General features: G+C 48.7%; 1 protein-coding gene across 1 annotated transcript; it reads right to left on the bottom strand.

The window, feature by feature from the left end:
* Window positions 1–2: 2 nt before the first annotated feature.
* On the bottom strand, window positions 3–27,964 carry ALLC (allantoicase). The gene is made up of 12 exons (XM_047746572.1): window positions 27,735–27,964; window positions 20,759–20,853; window positions 18,600–18,650; window positions 16,815–16,902; window positions 15,600–15,725; window positions 14,351–14,430; window positions 13,167–13,299; window positions 10,431–10,586; window positions 9,980–10,053; window positions 8,541–8,649; window positions 1,010–1,134; window positions 3–344 (listed from the first exon to the last, which is right to left on the bottom strand). Exons 1-12 carry the CDS (start codon window positions 27,745–27,747, stop codon window positions 138–140), a joined length of 1,257 nt encoding a protein of 418 aa, XP_047602528.1. The 5' UTR covers window positions 27,748–27,964; the 3' UTR covers window positions 3–137.
* Window positions 27,965–27,966: the final 2 nt, after the last annotated feature.

Below are 27,966 nucleotides of genomic sequence, written 5' to 3'. Positions count from 1 at the left end.
TGACCACTTTATTAAATAACCAGGAATCCCATTGATCTTGGTAAGATTCATTGCTAGAGCCTCTTAAGTTTGGGGTGTTAAGAACACTTCAGGAGATGTGTAGGACCGTGTTGACCAGCGCTCAGCCGTGCGGGGAGTCAGAGGTTGGCTCGGAAGCCCGCTTTCACGGAGAACCTCATCATAGGCTTCTCACGGGGCCGCAGCAGGCAGATGGAGCTGGGGAAGCCCTTGAGTCGCAGGCGGCCCACGCCACCGTCCGGGAAGATGGTGAGCCTTGCGTGTGTGATGACGTCCTGGAGCTCCAAGGTCAGGCTGTCGAACAAGTGACTGTTGTTGGCGGAGAGCTGAAAGAGAAGCAGGGAAGCGCCCTTGTGATAACACAGGGCGAGGCCCACGGAGCCAGCCATCTGTGGGCTCAGCACCCATGAACCGTGACAGGTACTCACTGATAATGAGTTGGCTGACCACAGAGAAAAGCTAGTTGGGATCGCAAGCCTGGGGAACACTGACATGAACACTCAGGTCCATGCTGTCTGTGGTTCGTAATAGTCATTGAAGTAGACACCCTGATAAGGAAAGCAAGTGACCTCCCAGAGGTCATCACCCATAACTCCGTGGGAGCAACCTTCACACCCCACTCTGACCCGCAAATGACTATCTTCCTACCGGATGGAAGCGGACACTTCCGGAATATCTCAGCATCCGTTCCACAGAGGACACACGGTTAGAGGTTTGAATATGCTACTCATCCCTTCTAAAAAGTTAATATGCTGCAGAAATGTCTTCCATATACATATATATGGAAATACGTATATATTCCTTGCACATGATGATTTAAAACAAAACTTGTTAGAAATGCAAAAGTATGAAGAAATAGAGCCTGTGTTTTCATGACATAAATGAAGATACGGTTTTTAGAAGCTTGTCCATGTTACTGTTGATCACGGTGCATCTGAGGGACGCGGCCAGGCTGGAGGCCAGCCTGCCCAGCCCCCCATGGGCCGCACACCTTGGTGACTGGCAGCAGCGGTTTCCACTTATGGCCCGGAAGCTTCCACTTCTGCTTGATCATATCTTCTTCCTCCTGAGTTGTCAGGATACAACCATCCAGCTTACAGCTGTCGGGGGAATTGCCTGTCGGAGCAAATGCAGGGTGACTCTCCATTCTGTGTAGCACTTTGGCTTACAGGGTCTTGGACTTTTTAATCAAATCAAAGACCCAGCAGAGAACAAATTGTTCTCTCTGAACAGAAGCAAAGGTGTGATGTATGTGGGAGAAGGAATGCACCCAGTAGTGATGGTGTTGGATTGCCTGATGAAATTTAGGTATGTGTTTTTCAGAGGAATCAAAATCAACCTGACATCATGAAGCCAACATGAGTTGGCTGGCATGTTGGAGTTTGGACGTACAGCATTTTACTTGGAAAGGTAAAGGTATCTGATAAGCCTTTATCAGGAAGAACAGATCATTCTCTCTGAACAGAAGCAATTGCAGTTAAGTACGTGCACAGGGATGTGTGGCTCATCTGAAGCTCTTATGAAGCTGAAGATACTTTCCTTATGGCATCATATTTCTTCACATGAGGTACAGAGAAAGACGGAGCTAAGTTAACCAGTCAGTGAGCAGCACCAACCCAAGTGCTGTATTCCAGTGGTGCTAACTGTTCCCCGGGTGAGACACAAGGTCCCAAGTCTCTCTTCTCTCTGCAGTTCATCAGGGCTGTGCCTGGTGGAGTTGGAGGGCCATGCTCTTTGTGGAGAGAACCTTTTTGGGAGTCCCCTAAGACTTTAAGATCAGCAGAGGAGGGCTTGCTGATCAAGAACCTGACAGAAGGAGCATCTGGGTGGCTCAGTTGGTTAAGCATCTGCCTTCAGGTCAGGTCTTGATCCCACAGTCCTGGCATCGAGCCCCATGTCAGGCTCCCTGCTCAGCAAGGAGCCTACTTCTCCCTCTCCCTCTGCCTGCCTCATCCTCTACTTATGCGTTCTCTCGCTCTGAAATAAAAAAATAAAATCTTTTAAAAAAAATCTGACAGGAAAAAGAAAAATGCATTGTTCTCATGCCCCCTGCAGCTCATCTCTTACAACTGTGATCTCCGAGGTGGGTGAGCACACCCCTGGGTGCACACAGAAACCCAACAATGCAGGAGGAGAACATTAAACCCACTATTTCTGATTGCATTCCTTTAATATGTATACACATGCACATGTACTTATTAGGCTTTGTGTATTTGAGATGACAGCTGGATCCTGACATGCCCCACACCCCAGGGCTGCCGTCAAATTGTGATGCACAGAACCTGGACAGCAAACAGCAGCAAGTTCCTGATGGAATAGTCCAGGCACCCTGGTTACATGGACTTACTGTTACCTGGTTTTAACTAAACTATCATTCACAGAATTAATAAGTGATTTTAAACTATTCATGCAGACACCCATGAATTAAAGATACCACCAGAAATGCAAGCACCTACAAACCAAGAGAAAAGAGTAGAGCTGACATCACCACTGACCCAGGATGAGCTCTTCATCAGCTGTGGTATTTACCCCAAATATACAGATGTAGTGAAAAGAAGGGGCACCCGCACCCCAGTGTTCATAGCAGCAATGTCCACAATAACCGAACTGTGAAAGGAGCCGAGATGTCCTTCAGCAAATGAATGGATAAAGAAGATGTAGTCCATATATACAATGGAAAATTACTCAACGTTCAGAAAGAATGAATACCTAATTTTGTATCAACATGGATCGAACTGGAGGGGATTATGCTGAGTGAAAGAAGTCAAGCAGAGAGAGTCAATTATGTGTGGATACACTCATGTGTATGTGTCAATTACACTCATGTGTGGAACATAAGGAATAGCATGGAGAACCACAGGCGAAGGGAGAGAAAACTGAAGGGGGGGTGGAGAATCAGAGAGAGAGACAAACCATGAGAGTCTCTGGACACCGGGAAACAAACTAAAGTTTATAGAAGGGAGGGACGTGGGAGGATGGGATAGCTGGGTGATGGTTATTAAGGAGGGCACATGTGGTGATGAGCACTGGGTGTTATATGCAACTAATGAATCATGGAACACTACATCAAAAATTAATGATGTACCATATGTTGGTTAACTGAATATAATAAAAAGAATAAAACTAAAGAAAGAAAGTAAGAAGAAAGAAAAGAAAAGAAAAGTGAAAACAGTGACCCAACAATCAGATCTAAAATAGTCTTCCAAAAATAGGTCACAATGATAAATACTTCTTTAACTAATTCACTTAAGTCCACTACCACTGAAGACGAGCTCCACTTTAAATATATATTGTGTCTTTCATGGGGTATCACAATGGATTAAAAAAAAAAAGCCATTGATATACTGTCTGCAAGAAACTCATTTTATTTTTTTTTAAGATTTTATTTATTTCTTTGACAGACAGAGATCACAAGCAGGCAGAGAGGCAGGCAGAGAGAGAGGAAGGGAAGCAGGCTCCCTGCTGAGCAGAGAGCCCGATGCGGGACTCGATCCCAGGACCCTGAGATCATGACCTAAGCCGAAGGCAGCGGCTTAACCCACTGAGCCACCCAGGCGCCCCAGAAACTCATTTTAGATCCAAAGACACCTCCAGACTTAAAGTGAGGGGGTAGAAAACAATCTACCATGCTAATGGACATCAAAAGAAAGCTAGGCTGGCAATCCTTATATCAGACAAATTAAATTTTAAGCCAAAGACTATGAGAAGAGATAAGGACTCCATACCATACTTAAAGGGTCTGTCCAACAAGACCACCTAACAATTTTAAATATCCATGCCCCTAACATGGGAGCAGACAATTATATAAACCAACTAATAACAAAATCAAAGAAACACATCAACAGTAATACAATAACAGTAGGGGACTTTAACACCCCCCTCACTGAAATGGACAGATCATCTAAGCAAAAGGTCAACAAGGAAATAAAGGCCTTAAATGACACACTGGACCAGATGGACATCACAGATATCTTCAGAACATTCCATCCCAAAACAACAGAATACACATTCTTCTCTAGTGCACATGGAACATTCTCCAGAATGGATTACATCCTGGGTCATAAATCAGGTCTCAACTGGTACCAAAAGACTGGGATCTATCCCTGCATATTTTCAGACCACAATGCTCTGAAGCTAGAACTCAATCACAAGAGGAAAGTTGGAAAGAACTCAAATTACCTGAAGGCCAAAGAACATCCTACTAAAGAATGAATGGGTCAACCAGGAAATTTAAAAGAAGAATTTTTAAAAATCACGGAAACAAATAAAAATGAAAACACAACTGCTCGAAATCTTTGGGACACAGCAAAGCTGGTCCTGAGAGGAAAATATATACAAATACAAGTCTTTCTCAAGAAACAAGAAAGGTCTCAAATACAAACCAACCCTACACCTAAAGGAGCTGGAGAAAGAACAGCAAAGAAAGCCTAAACCCAGCAGGAGATGAGAAATAATAAACATCAGAGCAGAAATCAATGAAATACAAACCAAAAGGACAGTACAACAGATCAACAAAACTAGGAGCTGGTTCTTTTGAAAGAATTAATAAGATTGATAAACCCCTGGCCAGACTTCTCAAAAAGAAGAGAGAAAGGACCCAAATTAATAAAATCATGAATGAAAGGGGAGAGATCACAACCAACACCAGAGAAATGCAAGCCATTATAAGAACACATTATGAGCGACTATACATCAGCCAATTTGACAATCTGGAGGAAATGGATGCATTCCTAGAGATGTATAAACTACCAAAACTGAACCAGGAAGAAATAGAAAACCTGAACAGACACATCACCAGTAAGGAGATTGAAGCAGTTATCAAAAGTCTCCCAAAAAACAAGAGCCCAGGGCCAGACAACTTCCCAGGGGAATTCTAGCAAACATTTAAAGAAGAATTAATACCTATTCTCCTGAAACTGTTCCAAAAAATAGAAATGGAAGGAAAACTTCCAAACTCATTTTATATGGCCAGCATTACCTTGATCCCAAAACCAAAGACCCCATCAAAAAGGAGAATTACAGACCAATATCCCTGATGAACATGGATGCAAAAATTCTCACCAAAATTCTAGCCAATAGGATCCAACAGTACGTTAAAAGGGTTATTCACCAGGACTAAGTGGGATTTACTCCAGGGCTGCAAGTTTGGTTCAATATCCACAAATCAATCAATGTGATACATTAATAAAACAAAGAACAAGAATCATAGGATACTCTCAACAGATGTTGAAAAAGCACTTGACAAAATACGGTATCCTTTCTTGACCAAAATTCTTCACAGTGTATGGATAGAGAGTAAATACCTCAATATCCTCAAAACCATCTATGAAAAACCCACAGCAAATATCATTCTCAATGGGGAAAAACTGAGAGCTTTTCCCCTAAGGTCAGGAACACAGCATGACTGTCCACTATCACCACTGCTATTCAACATAGTATTGAAGTCCTAGCCTGTTTCTTTTTGTTAAAAGAAATAAAAGGCATCTGAATCAGCAAAAAAGTCATCAAACTCTCACCCTTTGCAGATATGATACTTTATGTGGAAAACCCAAAAGACTCCACTCCAAAACTGCTAGAACTTGTACAGGAGTTCAGTAAAGTGTCAGGATATAGAATCAATGCACAGAAATCAGTTGTATTTCTCTACACCAACAGCAAGACAGAAGAAAGAGAAAATAAGCAGTCCATCCCATTTAGAGTTGCACCCAAAACCATAAGATACCTAGGAATAAACCTAACCAAAGAGGAAAAGAATCTTTACTCAGAAAACTATAAAGTACTCATGAAAGAAATCAAGACACAAAGAAATGGAAAAGCATTCCATCCTTATGAATTGGAAGAAGAAACATTGTTAAAATGTCATGCTACCTAAAGCAATCTACACATTTTATGCAATCCCTATCAAAATACCATCAACTTTTTTCAAAGAAATGGAACAAATATCCTAAAATTTATATGGAACAAGAAAAGACCCCAAAAGCCAGAAGAATGTTTTTTCTCTTTTTATTTTTATTTTTTAAATTTCTTTTCAGAGTTCCAAAATTCATTGTTTATGAATCACACCCAGTGCCCCATGCAATACGTGCCCTCCATAATACCAACCAGCAGGCTCACCCAGCCTCCCACCCTCTCTCCTCCAAAACCCTCTGTTTGTTTCTCAGAGTCCACAGTCTCTCATAGTTCATTTCCTCCTCCAATTTCCCCAACTCATTTCTCCTCTCCATCTCCCCATGTCCAGAAGAATGTTTAAAAAGAAAACCAAATTTGGTGGGTGGCATCACAATTCCAGACTTCAGCTCTGTTACAAAGCTGTCATCATCAAGACAGTATGGTACTGGCATAAAAACAGACACATAGATCAAAGGAACAGAATAGAGAGTCCAGAAGTGGACCCTCAACTCTAGGGTCAACTAACCCTTGACAAAGCAGGAAAAAATGTCCAATGGAAAAAAGAAAGTCTCTTCAATGAATGGTGTTGGGAAAATTGGACAGCCACAGACAGAAGAATGAAACTGGACCATTTCCTTACACCACACATAAAAATAGACTCAAAATGGATGAAGAGCCTCAATGTGAGACAGTAATCCATCAAAATCATTGAGAAGAACACAAGCAGCAACCTCTTTGATCTCACCCACAGCAACTTCTTCCTAGAAACATCGCCAAAGGCAAAGGAAGCAAGGTCAATAATGACTACTGGAACTTCATCAAGATTAGAAGCTTTTGCACAGCAAAGGAAACAGTCAACAAAACTAAAAGACAACTGACAGAATGGGAAAAGATATTTGCAAATGACATATCAGATAAAGGGCTAGTATCCAAAATCTATAAAGAACTTACAAGATTTAGCATCCAAAGAACAAATAACCCAATCAAGAAATGGGCAGAAGACATGAACAGACATTTCTGCAAAGGGACCTCCAAATGGCCAAAAGACACATGAAAAAGTGCTCCGCATCACTCGGCATCAGGGAAATACAAATCAAAACCACAATGAGATCCCACCTCACACCAGTCAGAATGGCTAAAAATAACAAGTCGGGAAACAACAGATGTTGGTGAGGATGTGGAGAAAGTGGAACCCTCCTACACTGTTGGTGGGAATGCAAGCTGGTGAGCCACTCTGGAAAAGAATATGGAGGTTCCACAAAAAGTTGAAAATAGAGCTACCCTATAAGTCAGAAATTGCCCTTCTGGGTATTTACCCTAAAGATACACATGTAGTGATACAAAGGGGCATGTGCACCAAAATGTCTACAGCAGCAGTGCCCATAATAGCCAAACTATGGAAAGAGCCTTGATGTCCATCAACAGATGAATGGATAAAGAAGATGTGGTATATATATATATATATATATATATATATATATATATACACACAATGGAATACTATGCAGCCATCAAAAAAATGAAATCTTGCCATTTGCAACAACATGGATGGAACCTGAGAGTATTATGCTAAACGAAATATGTCAATCAGAGAAAGACAGCTATCATATGGTCTCACTGATATGGGGAATTTGAGAAACAAGACAGAAGATCATGGGGATAGTGAGGGGAAAATGAAACAAGGTGAAACCAGAGAGGGAGACAAACCATAATAGACTCTTAATCCCAGGAAACAAACTGAGGGTTGCTGGCAGTGGGCAGGAATGGGGTGGCTGGGTGATGGACATTGGGGAGGGTGTGTGCTATGGTGAGTGCTGTGAACTGTGTAAGCCTGAAGATTCACAGACCTGTACCCCTAAAACGAATAACACATTATATGTTAATAAAGAAAAAAATATTTATGTGTGTGTGTGTGTGTGTGTGTGTGTGTGTGTGTGTGTGTGTGTGTGTGTCTTGGTGTGGTAACTGAGTGAAGTCACAATGATTCCCAAGACGTTTAAACTTTAAGGCATCCAAAATACGAGGATAAACTGCCACCATTTACTGACAACTAGACAATCACAACACCCCCAATCCAATATGTATGAAAATTTCACCCAACAGTTATAAAAGTTTAATATCCACTCTTGAACTTTGCCGATATAATGACACATATACTTTCATAAGAAAGTAGGTTTTGAATATCAGGGGTGCTTGGGCAATTTTTCTTTTTTAATGGAAGAGCACAGTTTTGAAAATGTGTAGCCCCTTGTCTTAAAAGTACAGTCTGGAGCGGAAATGGTCACCCCAACCAATATGCTTTGTCCCCTATCCCAAAATATGAAGATGCCATCCAGTTCTTGTCATGTCCTAACCAAGGCTATTTCACAGTCTTTCCAAGTGAGATCCAGGCCCGGGTAATAAAGGGTCTTCACAGAATCTCGTCCAACTTTGGGGGTCATCCAGTTCAACTCTGACATTTTATAAAGAAAAAAATTGGGGACCAAGAGTCAGAGGACGTTGCTCAAAACCACACATCAACTGAGGGTAAAAGCTGAGTCCAAGTCGCTGTCCTGAGCTCCACTCCCACAGGACTACGTTATCTCTACAACCAGCATCGGGTCACATGCCTTCCCTGACGGCATCACACTTACCTTTAAAATGTGTTGTATCAATTTCTATTTGCGTTATTACTCCAGGGTGTGCCAATCGGAAAACTGACCATTCACAGCCTGGAACAAGGAGAATGCCGTTCTCGTCATTCTGGAATCCAAAAGGAAGAAGAGAGAGAGATAAGCCAGCTTGGTGCCATTTGAGAAACTAATTCTGGAAACCAGCAAGTGAAAAATGTTGACATGTACTTAGGATATTTCTTTTACCTCTTACTATAAAAGAGTGTTTCCTAGGCCCTGATATATAAATTACTTTCTGTAATTGCCCCTTTGCCTAGTATTCCTTAAATGCCTCATGTGGACTCGAGTATAATGGGCAATTGGTAAGTTTTTATAAATTTCTTACATGATTTTCTATGTCAATTTTAAACTCATGTAGAAGGGTCTGTCTAACCATGCCCCCGGGTCCCCTGATAAATTTGTTTCGACCTTTCAGTGAAATTATGTTGTTGGTCAAATCCATACCAATATATGATCTGCCTCCAAACCTTAGTTTCTGACAACAGCATTATGTTCATTTTCATTGGAAGCCTTGATTGACATGAAAACTGACCCAAGAAAGGGGATTTACAAGTAAGTCTTCAATGGGATTAACACAGAGAAAGGTGTTTTATTTGCTTTTGTTTTGACTTTCGCATCTCACATTAGTCACTGGCCAAAATGTTTAACAGCTGAGCCATCTCTAGGGTCCCAGATCCATCCCACGGCCACACGTCCCTGTCCCTGATCTCATTCAGGGACACACAGATGCCAAAAATGATTAAACTACTGTTTTCTTCTCCAGGTCAACCGAAGAATTTATCAATGGGTTTTCTATCATTAAATTGTAGACCCTCACTTCTTTATTAAACAAATGGCGTTGGGGGATGCCTGGGCGGCTCAGTCTGTCAAGCATCCAAATGTTGATTTTAGCTTAGGTGGTGATCTCAGGGTTGTGAGATTGAGCCCCAAATAGGGCTCCATGCTCAGTGGGGAGACCGCTTAAGGATTCTCTCTCCCCCTCTCCTTCTGCCCTCCCCACATGCTCACTCTAGCTCTCTCTTTCTCACTCTAAAATAAACAGTGGCACCTGGGTGGCTCAGTGGGTTAAGCATCTGCCTTTGGCTCAGGTCATGAACTCAGGGTCCTGGGATTAAGCCCCTCATCGGGGGAGACGAAGTCTGCTTCTCTATCTCCCTCAGCCCCTGCTCATGCTCACTCGCTCTCTAATAAATAAATAAAATCTTTTTTAAATTTTTAAAAATAAAAAAATTGGACAGTGATGCAACAGGACAGGATGTGATCGTGACAGCGGGGAATCTGGTAAACACAGAGAACTACTTCTGGAACATTGCCTGAGGGGTTTCTGAAATAAGCATTTCCTTGAGGTAAGTTAAAACAAGATCTAGAAAACTTCACTGTAGCTGTTTTGGACTTCTTACTTCTAACACTGGAGGCCTGTCCAGCCTTCTCGCCGTCTCCCAGCCATCTGCCATGGACCTGGGCTTGCCAACTCCTGCCAAGAATGACACGGTTTAATGGGAATATCACAAGATTTTATCTTAAATGTGAGAATGAATGCATTGGCATCATTAAATCACAGACCCCATGGTCCTGAGCATCACTACACAAACCATTTTCATTCAGCTTAATGTTTTGGTAAATTTGCATACAGCCAGAGGGTTGTAAGTTTTACTTTTCCCTTTAAGCCAAAATTAAGAAGGAAAATTGCTATTGATTTACTTCATATCATAAAGGCATCAAATCCTGTGGCTAGATGGTTAATCTCACCCACTCCCGCACTTCCTCTTAAATCATTCATACTATGTGGGGTGCTTAATGCTGGGGCCCAGACGTCCCAAATAAAGGCCAGCTGCCAGAGCATCATCTTACCTATCATATTGTTTGGATGCCCAAAGTGTGCATTGCTGAATCCTACACAGGCACCCCCGTGAGCGATGGCCACCAGGTCAAATGGTTCTTTGGGATCAGTTGCAGCCCAGTCTTTCTGTCCAGTACCATACACTCTAAGACGTGCAATTCCACCATCTGAAAAGGCAAGAGGCCATAGTTACTTCTTACTTGAAAAGGTGGCTGCTTCTAGGTTGTAAACAACATAGCCCTCCACAACCTGTCTGCTCTGTTTCTCAAATACACCAACCCTACTGCCCCAGGGCCTTTGCACCTACCATTCCTTTGTACTGGAACAAATTTCCCAGCTCTCCAAAAGACTGCTTTTCTTAGGTCTCACCTTCAGCGCCATGGTCTCAGAAAGACGTTTCCTCTCACTCTCTAGCTACCTCTTTCCAGCTCTTCCTGGCTCTGCCTGATTCCCCAGGTTTGCTGTATCACCCCTCCCATATTTACTTCAGAGTTCAAGTCACAGTCTGAAATCAACTTGTCATTCTACTTGTTCAAGCTTCTGCTGATATCAGTCTCTCAGAACCAGAGTATAAAAATCTTTAAAAGCCAGAATAATGATCTATCTTGATCTTTTCTCTATCATCTCTATCTAGAACTGGTCCTGGCACATAGTAGGTACTAACACTTTTTTAAATTGGATTAATAATTCCAAGAAGGTCAAAAAACAATCAATTGGGAAATTCACCATAGATATAATGTTTGATGCCACAAATACGCATTGCTAAATCCTACACAGACTAATATGAGCGTTATGTTTTTATTTTTATAACAACACATTGCTTAGCAATACGACTGAGAATAGAAAAGATAATAGTCACAAAACTCGATCACTTCTGAGAGCCACAGCAGCCAAGATTAGGCCTGCAGAGCAGAGAATACTTGCCGACATCAACTCACATTATCTGATTCTAATAAAGTGAATGTTTTTATTTGTTAGACCAGTACTTCCTGGACGATGGGAGCAAGCTTTGTATATAGAGCTTTTTCCCATTAATCAGAGTATTCTACAGAAACAAAGCCCTATAAATTTTTACATGAAAAATTTGATGAAACTGAGGGATCTGAAAAAATTTCAGTAGAAGAGTCTTGACATTTATAATAAATAAAACCAGACTATGTTAGCATAACACCCTAAAAATATACGAGAGGGAGTAGTTTAGCAGAAGCTAGCCTATGTCACCTCTGCTCTGGTTCTCTGGACATGGTGATCAACTTTGATGGTTTAGAAGATGCTTGCCTGTTGAGTGTAAAGCTGACTTGATATTTTTAAAAATAAGGTTCTTCTTTACAGAGTTAATATCTAGCCTCAGCATTAATCAAAACTATGAAGGACATTAGACGTGTCCCTCCATGCTCTGAGGGTGATTCATTTAAAGCAAATTGTTGTCACCCTACGTGTCCCATCAGGTTGTCCTACTGCTTCCTTCCCCTTGACACTTGGACCCCAGGAGAAAATATTTGCAAATCATATATCTGGTAAAGGATATGTACCAGGATATATAAAGAACTCTTACAATTCAATAATAAAAAGCAACTTAAGAACGGACAAAAGACACTTTTCAAAAAAAAAAAACATGTTTATAAATACAGGTGTACACGTGCACATGCATATATAAACATTTCCAAATGGCCAAAGTAAGGAACTGAAAACATGCTCACCATCATTGGTCATTAGAGAAATGCAAGTTAAAACCACAATGAGATACCACTTCTCATCCTCTAGGATGTCTACAACCGAAAAGTCAGATAATGGCGAGTGTTAGCAAGGATGTGGAGAAATTGTAATCCTTCATGCTGCTGGTGAGAATATAATATAATGCAGTCGCTTTAGAAAGCAGTCTGATAGTTCCTCCCACCAATTTAAAACACAGTTACTCTATGACCCAAAAATTCCAATCCTACATATATGCCCAAATGAAAAACTTGTACAGGAATATTTATAGCAGCATTACCCATAAGTCATGGGTTTCCAACAGGTGGAAACCCCAAATGCCCATCAACTGATGAATGGAGAAACAATGTGGTTTCTCTGTGCCGTGGAATATTATTCTGCCATGAAAATGACAAAATGCTCCTAAGGACGCTACAACATGGATGAGCCCGGAAAACATGCTGGTGAGAGACGCAAGTCACAAAAGGCCACTTACGTGAAATGTCCAGACGGTCAAGCCCGTCAAGACAAAGTATTTCATGGTTGCTGAGAGCTGAGGGAGGGAAGGGTTGATAGTAAGGTATGGGACTTCCTTCGGAGGCGATAAAACCTTCTAAAACTGACTGTAGTGATGGTTGTACTTGGCTGTACATTTCCGTGGACTTCACGCCATATACTGACATATATTATAAACCACCGAACTGTGCACTTCAAGTAAGTGAATTACATGGAAGGTGAATTACATTACAATAGAGCTGTTAAATAAAATAAAAGGACGGTCATCTGCACACACTACTTGATCTGCTAGTGTGCCCAGTGAAATAGAAATCATTAGGAGATATTTAACCTAATACAGCTCAGTTCCGTCACTTCCTAACATGATGCCTTTTCAGTAACTACCAATGGACGGTTGGGTTGGAACGAGAGTTTCCTGGAGCACAGAAAGGGCAAATCATAACCCTGAAATGGTAGAGTGATGAGTGACTTCACTCTGAAACATGCCCACGTTAAGTAAAGAAGAACCAGAACTGCAGATGGGTCTATGTCATATTTACCCGGGAAAATGTTGAGCCTTACGTGACTCCATCTCTGCTGGGAATTGACGGGAAAGTAATTGTGGCTGGAATCAGGCTTTCCTGGCTTGAGCTCTGTCATGGGGACCAGGTAATTCCAGTCGTCGGACTTCAGCTAGCAATAAATATGAAGATGTTAGCAGTGGCTCCTGGGATCGCATCGTAGTGCTCATGTGAGGACTACAGGTAGAAATACTTTGGAATAAAAATTGATGATGGATGCCTCATAAAACCCTTTAATAAAAATACTAAGAAAGATTAAGTCCCAGGTTTAACAAGCAGATTAAAGGCCTGGGTGCTTTTCATCCGATTAAAATAGCCACTGGGTGAGGGCAGCAGGAGCGCAAGCAGGGAGCTTGGGGACGAAGGACAAGGTCTGAGATTCCCTCTGGGGGTTCTTAGAAGGAACCGGAATAGTGACGTGAACATTGAGTAAAAACCGGGCCGTCCTGTTGACCAGTTGACCTGAACGTTGTGACAGTTTCCTCTCCATCCCTACTCCTCAAGCGCTTGCTGTTATTTACTTTCCTGTCTGTTGTGATCAGCACTTTTGTAAAACACAGTATAAATTACTAGACAAACTAAAAAATAAGAATGTACCAGAACACAAGCCCAAGTTGTTGGTCTATCAGATTCATCAGGCATAAAGTCTACGTAAGAAGTACGTAAGCTGGGCACCCGGCGGGCTCGGTCGGATGAGCCTCTGCCTTCAGCTCGGGTCACAATCCCAGGGTCCTGGGATCGAGCCCTGCATCAGGCTCCCTGCCCAAGGGGAAGCCTGCTTCTCCTTCTCCCATTCCCCCTGCTTGTGTTCCCTCTCTCGCTGTGTCTCTCTGTCAAATAAATAAATAAATTTTTTTTTAAATACGTAAGCTATTACTGTGGATTTCTGTATTTATCTCATCAGGACAGCCACCAGCGGATGAGCCCGGGGAAGCAGAGAGCCCTGAAACCCACTACTGCAGACCTCGCCCGGGCCACGGCTTTCCCTTGCGCAGGGGTAGCACGAACCCCTCGAGAAGCACCTGCAAAGTCTCGCTGGGCCAGTAAATGAGGGCAGGTGTACCAGGCTGAATGCTGTGGCCAGGCGAGCAGAGCCCATCCCTTGCCGCCCAGCCGCCACGGATGGCTCCCCCCACCCCCCACCCCGCCACATGCTGGAGCACCTTGGCAACAGCCTCAAACTCCTCTGGTGTGGCCGCGGCTCCGGTCCTGGCACCTCTCTGTGGGATTTCTGGTTGTTTATCTGAAGGTAGATTGACCAGTAGGGTTAGGGTTCGTGCTCAGAATCAGAGAATACACTCCCCTAGTGGGCTGTATGTTCATTTTCGTTTTGCCAAATAACCCCGAAGATGACACTTCTCAAGTCAGAGCATCAGATGACCACAGTAACAGACACAAGTTGAAGTTCCTCGCTATTTAAAACACTAAGTAACTTCAAAAACTCCTGAAAGACGCCTGGTAGGACACTTGCTTGTCAGAACAGTAGGTACCATTTCCAAGTCCAATGGCAACAAACGTATCATGACTAGAGTGTTTAGAGGTTGGATCAGTGGAAGTTCTGGAACATCGCCAGGTCAGTTCCCAAAGCAGGACTCCCCCCGTGGCATCTTGGAGTTGACACTGGGGTGATATCTCAGACAATTGCAGGGCTTGGAGAAAGCATCTCACTGTTTGTCCTTAGTCATTTCCTGCCTCCAGAGTAGCATCTCTCCATCATCCCCTAACTTCTCAGGTTTCCTCCCCATCCTCAGGAACACGGCCCATCCTTCCACAGAGCCTCGTATGGGGCTGTGGACGCTGGGCTCTCAGCGTCAGTTTGCCAACGGACATGATTTATCGTCCCTAAATACAGTTATATACACACACATAATGGTACCCGTTTCTAAAAGGACCAGCTGCAGATTGTGCCAATTCAAGGACTACAAACCCAGGCCTAACTTGCATTGCAGAGCCTGTCCAATTCATGCGGTCCCGCACCCCACACAGCGGCAGGGACCCTCTCCGAAAACCCCGCGCCTACGGCATCTTTATGCACCCTGGGAGAACAAAAAGGAAGCTGGTGCTCCCCCCGCCACCGTCCACAGCGGGCCCAGACCTGGCTCCGCACTGTCCGGTGTCCCACTCCCTGCCACCCTTCCTTGCAACCTGCTCCCCAGACCTCACGGTGCCAGCAGGGCGCGCCCCTGCGAGGGGCCGGAATAGGGTGGGAGTAACAAACCCCACCTCTGGTCAAGCTAAAAACCAGAACTCATAGAACCCTACGTTGGGAATCCAAGTTCTACAGCTCGGTGCAGTCAAGGAGCCTTGGACAAGTCGCTGGACCTGTGAGGGTGGGCGGTGCACAGCAGGGGGCCGGCCCGGGTGACCCCACCTGCCCCCCGCCCATCTGGGGGCCGCTGGTTCCCAGGGCACCTTCTTCCAAGTTGGCTGCTTGAATCGAAATCCGAGGAGCATAGTCGCCTGTGAGGTAGGAAATGTCCACGTCGAAGCCGCGGATAACCCCTGGTATCCCCAGCTTGGTGATGCACCAGTCGTGACCTGCGAGACGTAAACAAGGACGGCCCCATCAGGTGAAATGTGGGCTCGAGCAGAGCTGAAGACCAGCCACAACGGCCCTTCCTCCCACCACAGAAAAGTGCACCCAGGGGGAGGCTCCGCTGTGACCAAAAGGTCTCCTGTAACATGGCCAAGTGTGGCCGCCGTGCCCCGCGAGAGCCCGTGTTCCAGGCCCGGCAGGACATACATAGGCCGTGGCTCCAGGAAGACCCAGTTCTGGTTCCAAAGTGAAAACTGGCCTCTCTGAACCCCATTTCTACAACAGCGAATCAGAGATGAGATCAACCTTCCAGAATGGTCAAGTGTGACTAGACCCCGCCCAGGCGTTCAGGGTGGGCCTGGGCCTCCTGGAAACGGCACGCTCACCTGGGGACTTCCTGTGCCCCCCGTCCCCGGCTTAGACTTAGCTGAAGTCTCAGAAGTCTCCATGGCACCAGTCACCAGGTAATTCCTGGTTACTCACAGTCCCATGCAGACCCGCCTTTAAATGCCCAGACGCACTGGAATCTGGTCACATCTGGAGCCCCTTAGAAGCACCCAGCATCTCTGGAACACTTGAGACAGACCCAGAAGAATCAGTTATTAGCCTCATGCTGGGTCCATTTGCTTTTACAAGCATTTCTTCAACTTTAAAAGGAGTATTTTGGTTGGGCCTGATAAGCAGAACTGAAGAAAAGTAGGTCCTTGGGTGACAGGAGGTGTGTGCAGTGGCAGAGGGACCTGTGTCCGATCCCAGCTCTTCTCCAGAGTGACAGGACCGGGGCTGAGGGAGTGAGGCTGCTTCCACAGCAGCCTCGTGGGGAGAAGAGCAGCTGCCCCAGGATCGGGGTGAAGGCCCGTCACAGACGCTCCCTGCCCTGCTCCCGCAGCCTCGCCGACACTCGTGCACGCCCTCCTCCCCTGCAGGGCCACAGGGGACCCCTTCCTCCATCGTCAGAGCGGCTGTTCAGAAGGGACAGCCGAGATACAGAGCGTTCCAAGGGCCCGGGACAAAGCTGAGCCGAGACGTGCACTGGCTTTCTGACCCATGTTTAAGCTTCGCCACGGTGAAAGAAAGAGACATCTCGTTACCTGGAGTCCTCCTCCTCCTGGTCTCCCATCCATCCAGCCACTTCCCAAACTCGGCGCGCTCGTGTTCTCTGAAGCCTGGGCGGTCCTTCTGAAGCAAAGACGCACCAGGCCACCGTTAACGCCCACGGGAGGGCCGGGCTTCCAGCACGTGCACTCCCACCCCAAAGGGACAGGTTGGATTATCATAGGTAAAAGCGAAGTGACCTAAATGCGTGTCAGCACAGGAAAGAGTTCCGGCGGGGTGAGGGACCCGGTGGTGGGCGGTGGAGGGGGCCACCAGACCTCGGTCCCTGGGCACGGGCAGAGAACACACACTTCCGCGAGACGTGTCCCGTGACGTCAGGTACTTTATAAGAACATGTCTACAAATTCAAAAGCAAACAGCAGTACCCCTTCCTACAGGCGGAATTTATATTTATATATTTATATTGATATATTTATAACAGAATGAAATGTACTCGGAGACAAGGTCAGTCTCCCAGCAGCGCTAATTCTGCACAGGGAGGCGCGGGGCTTCAGCTTCACCCGCGACTTTTTTCTCAGGAAGGAGGAGGTGTTGATGCGCACACGCGTGTGTTCTACGACTATGCATACGCAGCACACACACCTGTGTGCAGACACGCACGCGCGTATCGAACACACACACATGCAAGTGTCATGGAGGAGAACAGGCCCCGCTCTTCGTCCTGTCCCCTGCCGAGCCCAGCACCTCACAGACAACCACACTTCACCACGTGGCGTGTGTCTTGTCGACTGCTCTGTGTCCGTACGACACGCAGGGACTCCGTCATGGGCGTCTAGAGCTCCAGCCCCTTCTCCTCAGGCCACAGGTCACCCACATCAGGACGCTCGTATCACAGGCTCTTTAACCAGGTTCCCATCGATGGCCGTTCCGGTCGGTCCCCCCGCCCCGGACAACCCTGGAATGACTGTTTTCCACATATCTCTGCCTATTTATGCAAGTAATATCAATCTGTGGGACAGCTGGGTCAAGGAGTGCATGCATTTACGTTTCCTCTAGACAGACATGGTAAAACGAGAAGAGCTTGGCATGCGTTAGCTGCGTGACCTAGAACAAGTAAATCAACATCTCTGTTCTTCATTTCAGCATCATTTTCTGCAAGGAGTACTTTAATAGAGACAACCTGCCCTTAACGTGCTCTAGACCTGGCTAGCTCCTGCCCAGGAGAGTAACCCTGTCACCAGACCGACCGGAAGGCCAGCGACCACGCAGAGGTCAGCAGCCGGGCCACAGGCCAAGACTCCAGCTGCCGTCACACACGGCGTGCGTGCGCATCACCTCTGTGCACACCTGTGCTTATCCACCCACTCACAAGAATTCACCTCCCACAGCCAGTATAACAAGGTCCTGGGATTCTAGCCAAGGCTCCATTTCTTCCCCTTATTTGTCAGTGTTTTCTGGGGGTTTTGTCCATCTTTTAGTAAGCATGTCCTACACTTTTGTAAGTAGGCAGGTTACACAACTTCCAGACATCCGAGAGGCGTGCCAGCACAGGTCACAGATTACAAACTCCACGTTCGACAGAGGACAATATACAAGGATCTCAGTAATTTCCCCACAGAGCAACGCAGTCCCAAACTGCTGTGTCCCGTGCCGTCCGTTTCCAGTGTGTCTTACCCTGAGCCGGAGCTGGTCTCTCCAGGCTTCTACTGTTCAAACTGCTCATTCCTGGTACACATTACAGGACTCCCATCCCCAATATTCCAGTGGATTCTAACCACTAAGATCGCTCTGTACCCACACTTCATGCCAATTTATGATACCTTTATGAGGTTTTCCGCAGGAGCAAAAAAGTCATCTGTTGCGAATAAAATCTAGACAAAGAAAGAAGATAAAATAACCATAAATTAAAAACCATTGTATTTCATGCCTTGGTGAAACGTTATTAGACACAGTAAATAAGACATGTGCAGTCGCCAGGGGGAGAGAAACAACGGGTAACTAACCCAGGACGCTTGGTAAAGGTCCAGACCTCCTCGCCCGCCTCCTCCGTCCTTCCTCCCGGCCGGTGTTCACACTCTCTCCCAGTCGGGCGCAGAGGCGCTAACTTCTTACGCTTGGTGAGAAAACCCACCAGCTCTCCTTTTCAAGAACGGGGGACGCTGGGCTTTGTGACTGTCTCACTGGCAGAGCAGTGGCCCAGGACACACCAGACGGACCCCCTACCTCCGTGGTTTGCCGGCTCACTGAAGGACGTCCTGATGGAAGGTTGGCCGGTCATTTATCAACCCCAGCAGGACATTTTGCAGAGTGAGGGCATAGCTGATAATTGCACCAGGAAAACAGGCATAAAATGGATTTTCTGAACAAAACAGGCTGCTGTCATCCCTACCTCACCCAGGACCAGGGACGGCTGCTCTCGGTTGGCACTGGTTCCCGGGCAGCGGTCGCCAGGAGAGAAGGGACATTTGCCCCTGCCTTGGCGAGGCGACTCCTCGTGGACCCCACAACGGCCCCTGAATGATACCATCAGACCAGCCCCCCTTGCCTGCCGACACCGGGCCGTTGCCCACCGGGTGCAGGGACCCGAGCTGGTAGGGGGCACCTAGCTTTTGGTTTAATTCGGTGTAATTAGCCTATCATTGGTTTAGGGTGTGTTGTTTAGGAGACATTATCTTGTGTGCTATTGGCTTGCAAATTATTATTAGAAATTACAGTTTCCACAGAGAACCCAAGTTAAATAAATGACTGTGTCGGTCTCTGAGCACAGCTCACCTCTGATGAAACGCCTGGTCTCTGACCCCCGCCCAGAACCTCAAAGGCAGGGGAAGACCTGGATATTTTGCAGTTGCTGGCTGTTTGGGACGCAAAGTGGAGGGGAGTCCCTGCCGTGCCTGGGTGGACCTGCCCGGAGGATGCATCAGGGCAAAGCACAGGCAGGCAGACGCTAGAGCCCCTCGCCTGTCCAGATCCTCCTTGGCAAAAGCCCTCTGCGGGCACACGGGGCCTTTCCGACCTCCTGAGGCTCCTGCTCCCCAGCACCAGCTGACGACTTCCAGAAACACGAGACCAAGGAGCACGCGGTGCTTCCCCTGCCCGGCGTCCTCCTCCACCTGGCGTCCCAACAGAAACCGCCCCTCGCCCCTTTGCCCCACCGGCTCCCTCTCCCACTTGAAGCCTCCTTGGAGCACCACTCACCTGGAGGGGCTTCCCCATCCCTTCCCGCTCCCTCGGGCTGCCCCCGGCCAGCGGAGATGCGTGCCCCCAACCCCTGCGCTTGCCTTGACTCCCAGATCTGTCTCCCTTTTTTTTTTTTTTAATTTCTTTTCAGTGTTCCAGAGTTCATTGTTTATGCACCACACCCAGTGCTCCATGCAATCCGTGCCCTCCACAATACCCACCACCAGGCCCTCCCATCCGCCCCCACTTCCCTCCAAAACCCTCAGTTTGTTTCTCAGAGCCCACAGTCTGTCATGGTTCGTCTCCCCCTCCGATTTCCCCCAACTCCCTTCTCCTCTCCATCTCCCCATGTCCTCCGTGTTATTCCTTGTGCTCCACGAGTAAGCGAAACCATACGGTAAGGGACTCTCTCTGCTTGACGTAGTTCACTTGAGGGCGCGCCCCTCCCGTGTGCAGCGCCCACGGCCCCGCGCCTCGCTGGTACTCGGTGCCCTGGCCCCGTGCGTGGAGCTAACAAGGGCTGCAGGTTACGCCTGCGCTCACGGGCGGGAACCACCAATCAACGCTGAGAAAACATGTAGGACAGAGAACCCGTCGCACAGAGGCAAAATGTCTTTTTGTTCTAAGCTTAAAACAATGCTGCCTTTGCCAGAATTGTCACCAGTTTTTAAGAGATTATTTGGCATTTTTGAGCCTGATTCTTGCCGTTCTAAGCAGGTTCTCTGCAGAGGGGGAGTTGGTCCTCAGCATATGGGTACACGGACCACTCGTTCGTCCATGAGACACCCCCCACCCCACTTACCTTTCCTCCTACAGACTCAGATGCCATGTCCGCAAGCTGGGTGAAGTCTGGACCCCTGGCCAGTTTTCCCTCCCTGGGAGAGTCAGCCATGCTTCCTGGCGACGAGAAAGGAGGCTCAGTCAGCCGAGGTGAGAGGGCGGCAGGACGGTGCGTGCGAGTGAGGCCCTCCCCTGGGTTCCCAGCCCAACACCGGGACCGTCAACCGGAGGGGGCAGGTGCCTGCCCACCAAGGGTCCCTACAAGTGACTGCACAAACACAGAGACCCAGGAGGGAACTAGAGCCTGCTTTCCCTCTGAAGCACATAAGAACAACATACCAATACATACATAAACCCTACTGCCTCAAATTGCAATTTTATTTTATATTTTAAAGGAGAAAATATTTTAACTTGGGAATAATTTGCTTACAAAGCATTTAGTTAGATCCATTCAAAAAAACATTTATTTGAGCAATTAGGAGGCAGGCCCTGGATAGAAATGGGGTGCAGAGGTGAATGCCTGCCCTGCCTGCAGGGGAAACAGACACCCCCAGACACCCATACAGAGCGGTGTTCTGGAACCTTCCAAGACCGAGGCACAGAGGTCACTCCACCCAAGGGGATGCAGGACCCTTTGTCACATCACGAGTGGGGCTAACATTACTCAATCCAACCCCTGCCCTGCACACTTACTTTGAAATTGAGAAAGCAGAGATTTGGAGACGGGCAGAGGTGTGGACGGGGGAATCAGGGCTGGCCTGGCAGTCGCCCCTCTCCTACGCCAATGGATGCCCCCCTTGTTCCTACTGTTTTTCCACCCCTCATATGGTGAAAAGAGAAAGCCACACAAAAACTAGTGTCTCAGTAAGAACCGTTCACAACAGGAGAAACGGAAATGGTCGATGGACATGAGAAGTCACCTCTCTCCCGAAATCCCAGGACTATGAGGATTCATAAAATGACGGCTTTCCTTATGACACTGTGGGCACTTTTTGTAGCAAACGCACCCCATGACCTGCTCTCGGGAATGGGAGCTGGAGCCGTGTCTGTGGTGATTAGTTCTTACAGCGGGAAGCGCAGGCAGCTCCTTGCCGTTGCCTGCTTGGTCCTCCCTGAGCTCCTCATGCCAGGGGCACCTGGCTCCACCGAGTCCCCCCCCCCCACTTACCCTGGTGGCCTCACACCATCTCCTGGCTTCTAACGTCACTCCCATGACGACTTGTCCCCAAATGCATATCGCCTTCCTGGATTTCCACCTGCCCACTCTGACTGTCTCCCAGGATGTGTGACCACGTCCCCCGGCCAGTGCGCCTCCCACAGGGCTCTTGCCCGTCCCTCGTCTCCCCACCTCCCCTGGACGCCCTCGTCCTCCAGCTGCTCAAGCAATCTCAGGGTCACCTCCCCTGTGTCTCCTCTTTCCCTTAGAGCTCGAATCCTACTTATCACAACATCACATCTGCCCAGATGTTGGATCCAGAACCCAGAAACGATAGAATATATGGCCTTTCCTTCCCAATCACCCAAGCAGGAGGGAAGCGCGTAAGGGCGCAGATGAAACAAGGCTGGCCGTGGCTCGAGGGCTGCTGTCACGGGTGACGGTACACACGACGGGCCCGAGTAGCCTCCTCTACTTCTGTACACACAGAAATCTTCCACAGTGAAATTATACACGTTATAGCATTACCCACACAGAGACAGAATGCGGTGCAGGGGGGCAACCTCATCTCTCTCCTGAATCATTCACACACCTCAGCTGGTCCCCGTGTCCTCCCCTCCCTCTGGTCCCCGCGTCCACCCCTCCCTCACGGCAGCCGTCTGCCCCCAGCAGGACACCAGAGCCACCTTTCTCAAACTAGAGTGCCTCTGTCAAACGGCTGGCGTGTGTGGGTCCCCTTCCAGTCAGAGTAAGAGCCGGTGTCCTTCAAGGTCCACAGGGCGCGCCCCCCGACTCGCCCGTCCCAGCCCCGGGTATGTCCCGCCCCATCGCTGGGCAGTGGCTGCCCCCTCTGCTGGAAGGTTCTGCCTGGGTTTCTGCACAGGCACCCTCACCTCCCTTCAAGCCCGTGCTCCACGATCACCTTCTCGGTAAGCCTGACCCCCCGTTCACAGCGACATTTCCACTCCCCAGCGCCTCCCACACCCCGAACCCATCTACCTCTGTTTCCACAGCAGACAGACATACTGTGTAATGTGCTTATCATTTTATCGTCCGTCTCCCCCAGTGAGACGTGAGCTCCGTTTGGTCCACGGACATTGCCCTGGGGCTTGGAACATGGCCCGGCACATGCGAGATGCTTAATAAATATTTCCTACATACATGAGTGAATGAATAAGGTTTTCTAACTCATTCCGTGTTTTAAAATACTGCTTCCCTAACTGGACTAAAATCTTCCTGAGGATGAAAAGGTGCCAGAGAAATCTGCTGTCATCAACCACGAGTTTTCAGTAAAGTCATACGCAGTGCATGGAGTTTATCTCTTTTAACCCGCAGAACGCTGAGATGCCGGTATTGCTGGCATCTTACAAATCAAGAAACGCACCTTTGAGAGGCCAAGTGAAATGTACAGACCACACAGCTGGGAAGGGAGCCATGGTTCCAACCCACATACACCTAACTCTGATCGACACTTGAAAGCCCTTAGCACAGTGCTGGCCTACGGGGATGACACAGACAGCTGAGTGAGTGTGCACAGTCCTGTGACATTCAGGCCCTGGGCCGAAACTGGGATGACACCTGCTCCTCAGGGGCTGACAGCCGAGGGCAGGACACGGACACGACAGCAGGCAGTGCTGGTGATCAAGACGGCAGTGACGCCCTTGTAGCACGCCGGGACCTCAGGCGCCCCGTGGGCTCCCACTGGGAGTGGACTCCTGAGCCAGGACTCGACGAGAAGGAGGGACAAGGGAGACACACAGGCAGGGCAGGCTGCAGGACCCATGGAGTTAGAGGACAACATTTGTCCGCACCTGCACCATCCAACCTAGAAGCTACTGGCCGTGCGTGGCCCTCTAATACATCTAATAATGTAATTATACAATTTCATTATAATTAAATAAATCTAATAAAACGAACAGCGCCATTTTCCCTTGGACTCGCCACATTTTGAGGGCTCGGGAGCACACGTGGCTTCCACGTTGAACGGAGCACACACGGAACAGTCCATCACAGAAAGCTCTACTCGACTGTGCGGGGGAAGCGCAGGGCTCCCTCTCCACCACCACACACTGACGCTGAACCACGAGGCAGACGCGCACCCCACGCAGCCTGGCGTCTAAGGCTCCTGCGTGGAGCTCACTCTGCCACGGCCGGGGCAGCTCGTCAAAGCCGAGACGAGGCAGGTTTGCTGTGTCCCGGCTCAGGCTCGGCCGGGCTCTCCAGCAGCCCCACCTGGGCTCAGGACCTCCGAGCTGGTGCGTGTCCGGCACAGACGGCGGCCTGGCCGCACCTGTGGGCCACGTGGGCTTTCCCCCGACAGAGCACAGTAACCGTCCTGTGTCCCAGACAAGATCACACGGAGCCCAGCCAGCCACGGATGCTGGACAAAGCCTTCTCGCATATTTAATTTTCTTAAATAATCACATGACATTTGATTTACCTGCTCACTCTTTTGAAAAGTCCCCATTTTCTCCCTGGCAGTTGCGGCGAGCTCCATTTACAGCAGGACGGAGCTCGCTAATATTTTGCCAAAGCCAACGGCTTAAGGCCCCTCTCCCAGCTACCCAGCTGGACAGAAAACGCCGGGTGTCCTGGCAACACAGGGCAGGTGCCTTGTGGGTCTTGTCATCCTGCCTCCCTCCTGGCCAGAGCATCGGGAAGGGGCATTCTTGTCACCCCTGCTGTCTTCCATCTTTGTCTTCACTGTGCCTTGGGTGACCTCCACCAAGAAGCGCACGCAGACGCCGTGGACCAGAGGCTGCAGATGTGCAGGGAAAGCGCCAGACAGACGAGCATTTTCCACATTTCTCGAAGGGATCAGCGCTCCCACCCCCGAATCCTGACCCTCAGATTTAGACAATCAGTCACTTCAGCACTTCCTTAAAACACAAAACAAAACAAAACAAAACAAAACAAACAAAAAACCCAGCCCAATGTTCTCTACTACTGCTCACACCCTCCCCCCGACCGTACCAGAGGTCAGGCCTGGAAGTAGCAGAGACCGTCCCTACCAGGCCCTAAGTGTGCAAGCGGCGTAACACTGGCCAGGTATTGTACGGTCGTGCTAAGATGGGAACCATTTGCCATACGTCGTATGAGAGGTTAAGTCCGATGAAATACAGAACTCGGCTTCTTGGTCACTCCGGCCACATTTTATGGGCTCAGGAGCCAGGTGTGCCTGGGAGCTTCTGCACAGAACGGCCCAGAAGAGCGAGTTCCATTGCTGGAGAAGGTTCTAGCAACGGTCCCCACTGTAGGGAACACCATTGTCTTAAAATCCCTTTTTATTAATTTAGACACAATGTTCCATGCTCTTAGAACTCTTTGGCGACCTCTCGTCAGTGCAGGAATGTGCCAACTCAAGGCAAACCCGTCTCTTTGGCTCCCTCATGCCTGACCCCGTGACAAGGGACTTCACACAGCAAGGGGGATCTTGCAGGCGGGATTGTGTTCACAGATCCCAGGGCCCACGGACAGGGCACTCCACACCAGCGAGCAAGCAGGAGAGAAATCGGATCCTTGAGGGCAGAGGCTGTGGCACCATCAGCTCTGCCCATTTTAAGGGACACACAGAGGTGCACCTGGGACGCTCGCTAAGGCCACCAGGGACCCCAGGCCAACCCGGCTGTCTGGGAGCATCCAGCCCCTGACCCGCCTGACCAGTCTCGGGCTATCCTGGCCTCCCAGCGGTGGAACACTGACAGCACCCACTGGTCGCCTTGAGGCCTGTCCGCCAAGTTGGCGCCTCCACTAAAGGTCTGGGTCTGGTTGCAGTTGGGTCCTGCCATGCTTTCCCTAAAATAAGTGTAACAGCATGAGACGGGCGTCCGGAAGACAATGGGCATCTTAGGTCCCAACCCTGCCTCCTTGCCTTCCTACCTTTTCCTACCTCCTCACACCTGTTCTCCTGCCTTCCTCACGCCAGCTGAGGAGTTACCTGTGATCATACCCATTGCAGAGAAGCCCAGAGAGGCAGGGCGCTTGCCCAGTGTCACACGGTAATGAAAGGGGCGAGAACGTGTTTCCAAGGGGCCTGGAGATGAAGCCACAGACCCACCCCTTTGTTAACGATGAATAAAACAGCACCGTCTTCACTGTCTCCCCAGGAGCTGCGTAATTCCTTATATGTGTTCTCCAGACACTCTAGAAGGCCGGGATAGGGTAAGTTTCTCCACCCCAGGATACACATGTGAGGAGGAAAATAGAACAACCCTACAAGCCAGCTCTCACACTCCTGGGGATTCATGAGAGACCACAGACGCACCCGTCCAGAGGGACGAGTTCACAGGTTTACAGATGCATTCTCTATGACGGCCGAGATAAGGAGCAGCCCGGTGTCCTCGGACTCATGCACAGAGAAAGGAGATGTGCTGTAGACACACAGGGGACTGTCACTCAGCCATCAGAAAGAATGAAGTCTTGCCATTTGTAAGGACATGGATGGGGCTGGAGAGTACTCTGCTAAGTGAAATAAATCCGCCAGAGAAAGACAAGTGTCATATGGTTTCACTCACATGGAATTTAAAGAAGAAAACAAACGAGCAAAGGGAAAAAAGAAGGAGAGAGACAAACCCAGACACAGACTGTTACCTACTAAGTCCCCAGAGGCGGGGGGAGGGGGAGCAGGTGACGGGGATGAAGGAGACACGGTCGTGAGCAGCAGTGGGTGATCTGTGGGGCTGCTGGACCAACATGTTCTACGCCTGAAAGTAACGTAACACCGTGCGTTAACTTTCCTGGAATCTCTTTTAATGTGCCAAGGAAAAGAGGGGACCCCTCCCATGTGGTTCCAGAACACTGTGCAGGCCTGACCACATACTGCACCCCAGCTACGTGGAGGGAGCTCGCGGTCTGTGTCTGGGTTTCTCTCCTGAGCCACGAAGCCCGAATGTGTCCCCCACGGCCCAGGCTCCACAGGGCCCTTGGGGACTTGCAGGGAAGCAGGTCCTCTGCCTGGCTGTGGGAGCTCGCAGCTCGGAGCTTTGGGTGGTGTGGGCTCACCCGGCTCTGCTCATCTCCCCGGCCGTCCAGCGTGTCCTGCCGTCCTGTCCACGGGGCAGACAAGGTCTCTGTGCAGGAGGGGCTGCCCGCTGGACCTGACCTGCCCTCACCCAAAGGCGCCTTCCACCCGCACCACCCGTGGCGTCTACTTCCAAGTCTGTGTGTTTAAATGAGATTTTCCAAAATAATTCCTTGTGAGGGAACAAGATCCCCTCTGAAAGGGGCAAGCTGTGAGTGTACAGGAGCGTTTTCTACAAGTCACATCGGATTTGTCCGCCATGAGGAACCTGAGGACGGTCACCTCCGGAGAGCGGGCGATCATTGTCTTTCTGATGGAGAAAGTATAATCCTGAAATTCCATGCACTCACGCGCCGCTCACGCTCTATTGTCCCCTTCGGGATTTGCCTTAAGACAAGACATGTGGAGGGTGTGCAGGACAGCAGGAGGGTAGACCAGCAAGCCGGGCTCTGCCCATAGGTGTTGGGACCTCAGGAGCAGAACTTCCTGCGACCCTCAGCAACCCACTGCACCTGCGGGGACTTCAGTGAAGTCTTTGGCCAAAAGTATGAGGTTTTTGGAGGTCAAAGAAGTTGATTCGCATTTGGCATAAAACCAGAGGGAGTTCAAGCAGCGGCTGGTGCGGCTGGCGGGCCAGGATGAGCTCTGCAAAGTCCCATGACTCACGGGGGGGCCTGGAGGAGCAGGGGTGGGGAGGGGAGCGCGGGGCGTAGAGCAGGGCCCAGCCCGGCATCACGGGCCGTGGGGTCTGGAACATCCCTAACCCAGCACCGGCCCCACGCCCGCCCCGCACTCCGTGGACGCCGCTGCCCCCAGCCTTACCGACTGATGCCATCAGAGGCTCATCACACTCTGAGTCCCTCCACAGCCCGTTCCTCCGTCAAAGACAGCTTTAAAGCAGGAAGGTATGTATGAGAGGCACCCCAACCTCACATAGGACCCCAAGTTCAGTGTTCAGCACTGGGTTTCCTGCTCCCCACAAGCCAGCCAGGGTCCCATGGTGCTCGCTGCTGGCCAGGAGGAAGTTTAGAGGGGCCTCACCCAGCAAGACAGA

Source organism: Lutra lutra, chromosome 9 (genome assembly GCF_902655055.1).
Source record: "Lutra lutra chromosome 9, mLutLut1.2, whole genome shotgun sequence".
Classification (NCBI taxonomy): Eukaryota; Metazoa; Chordata; class Mammalia; order Carnivora; family Mustelidae; genus Lutra; species Lutra lutra.
Note: the sequence above shows the minus strand (reverse complement) of the source record. Positions and strands in the feature narration are given on the sequence as shown.

What these genes read in the sequence shown, in the direction of transcription:
- ALLC (XM_047746572.1), bottom strand. An exon ending in CTGAGTCTGTAGGAGGAAAG is followed by an intron (nt 18,651 to 20,758) that starts GTAAGTGGGGTG and finishes TTCTTTGTCTAG; the next exon opens with ATTTTATTCGCAACAGATGA. An exon ending in AGTTTGAGGCTGTTGCCAAG is followed by an intron (nt 13,300 to 14,350) that starts GTGCTCCAGCAT and finishes ATTTATTGCTAG; the next exon opens with CTGAAGTCCGACGACTGGAA.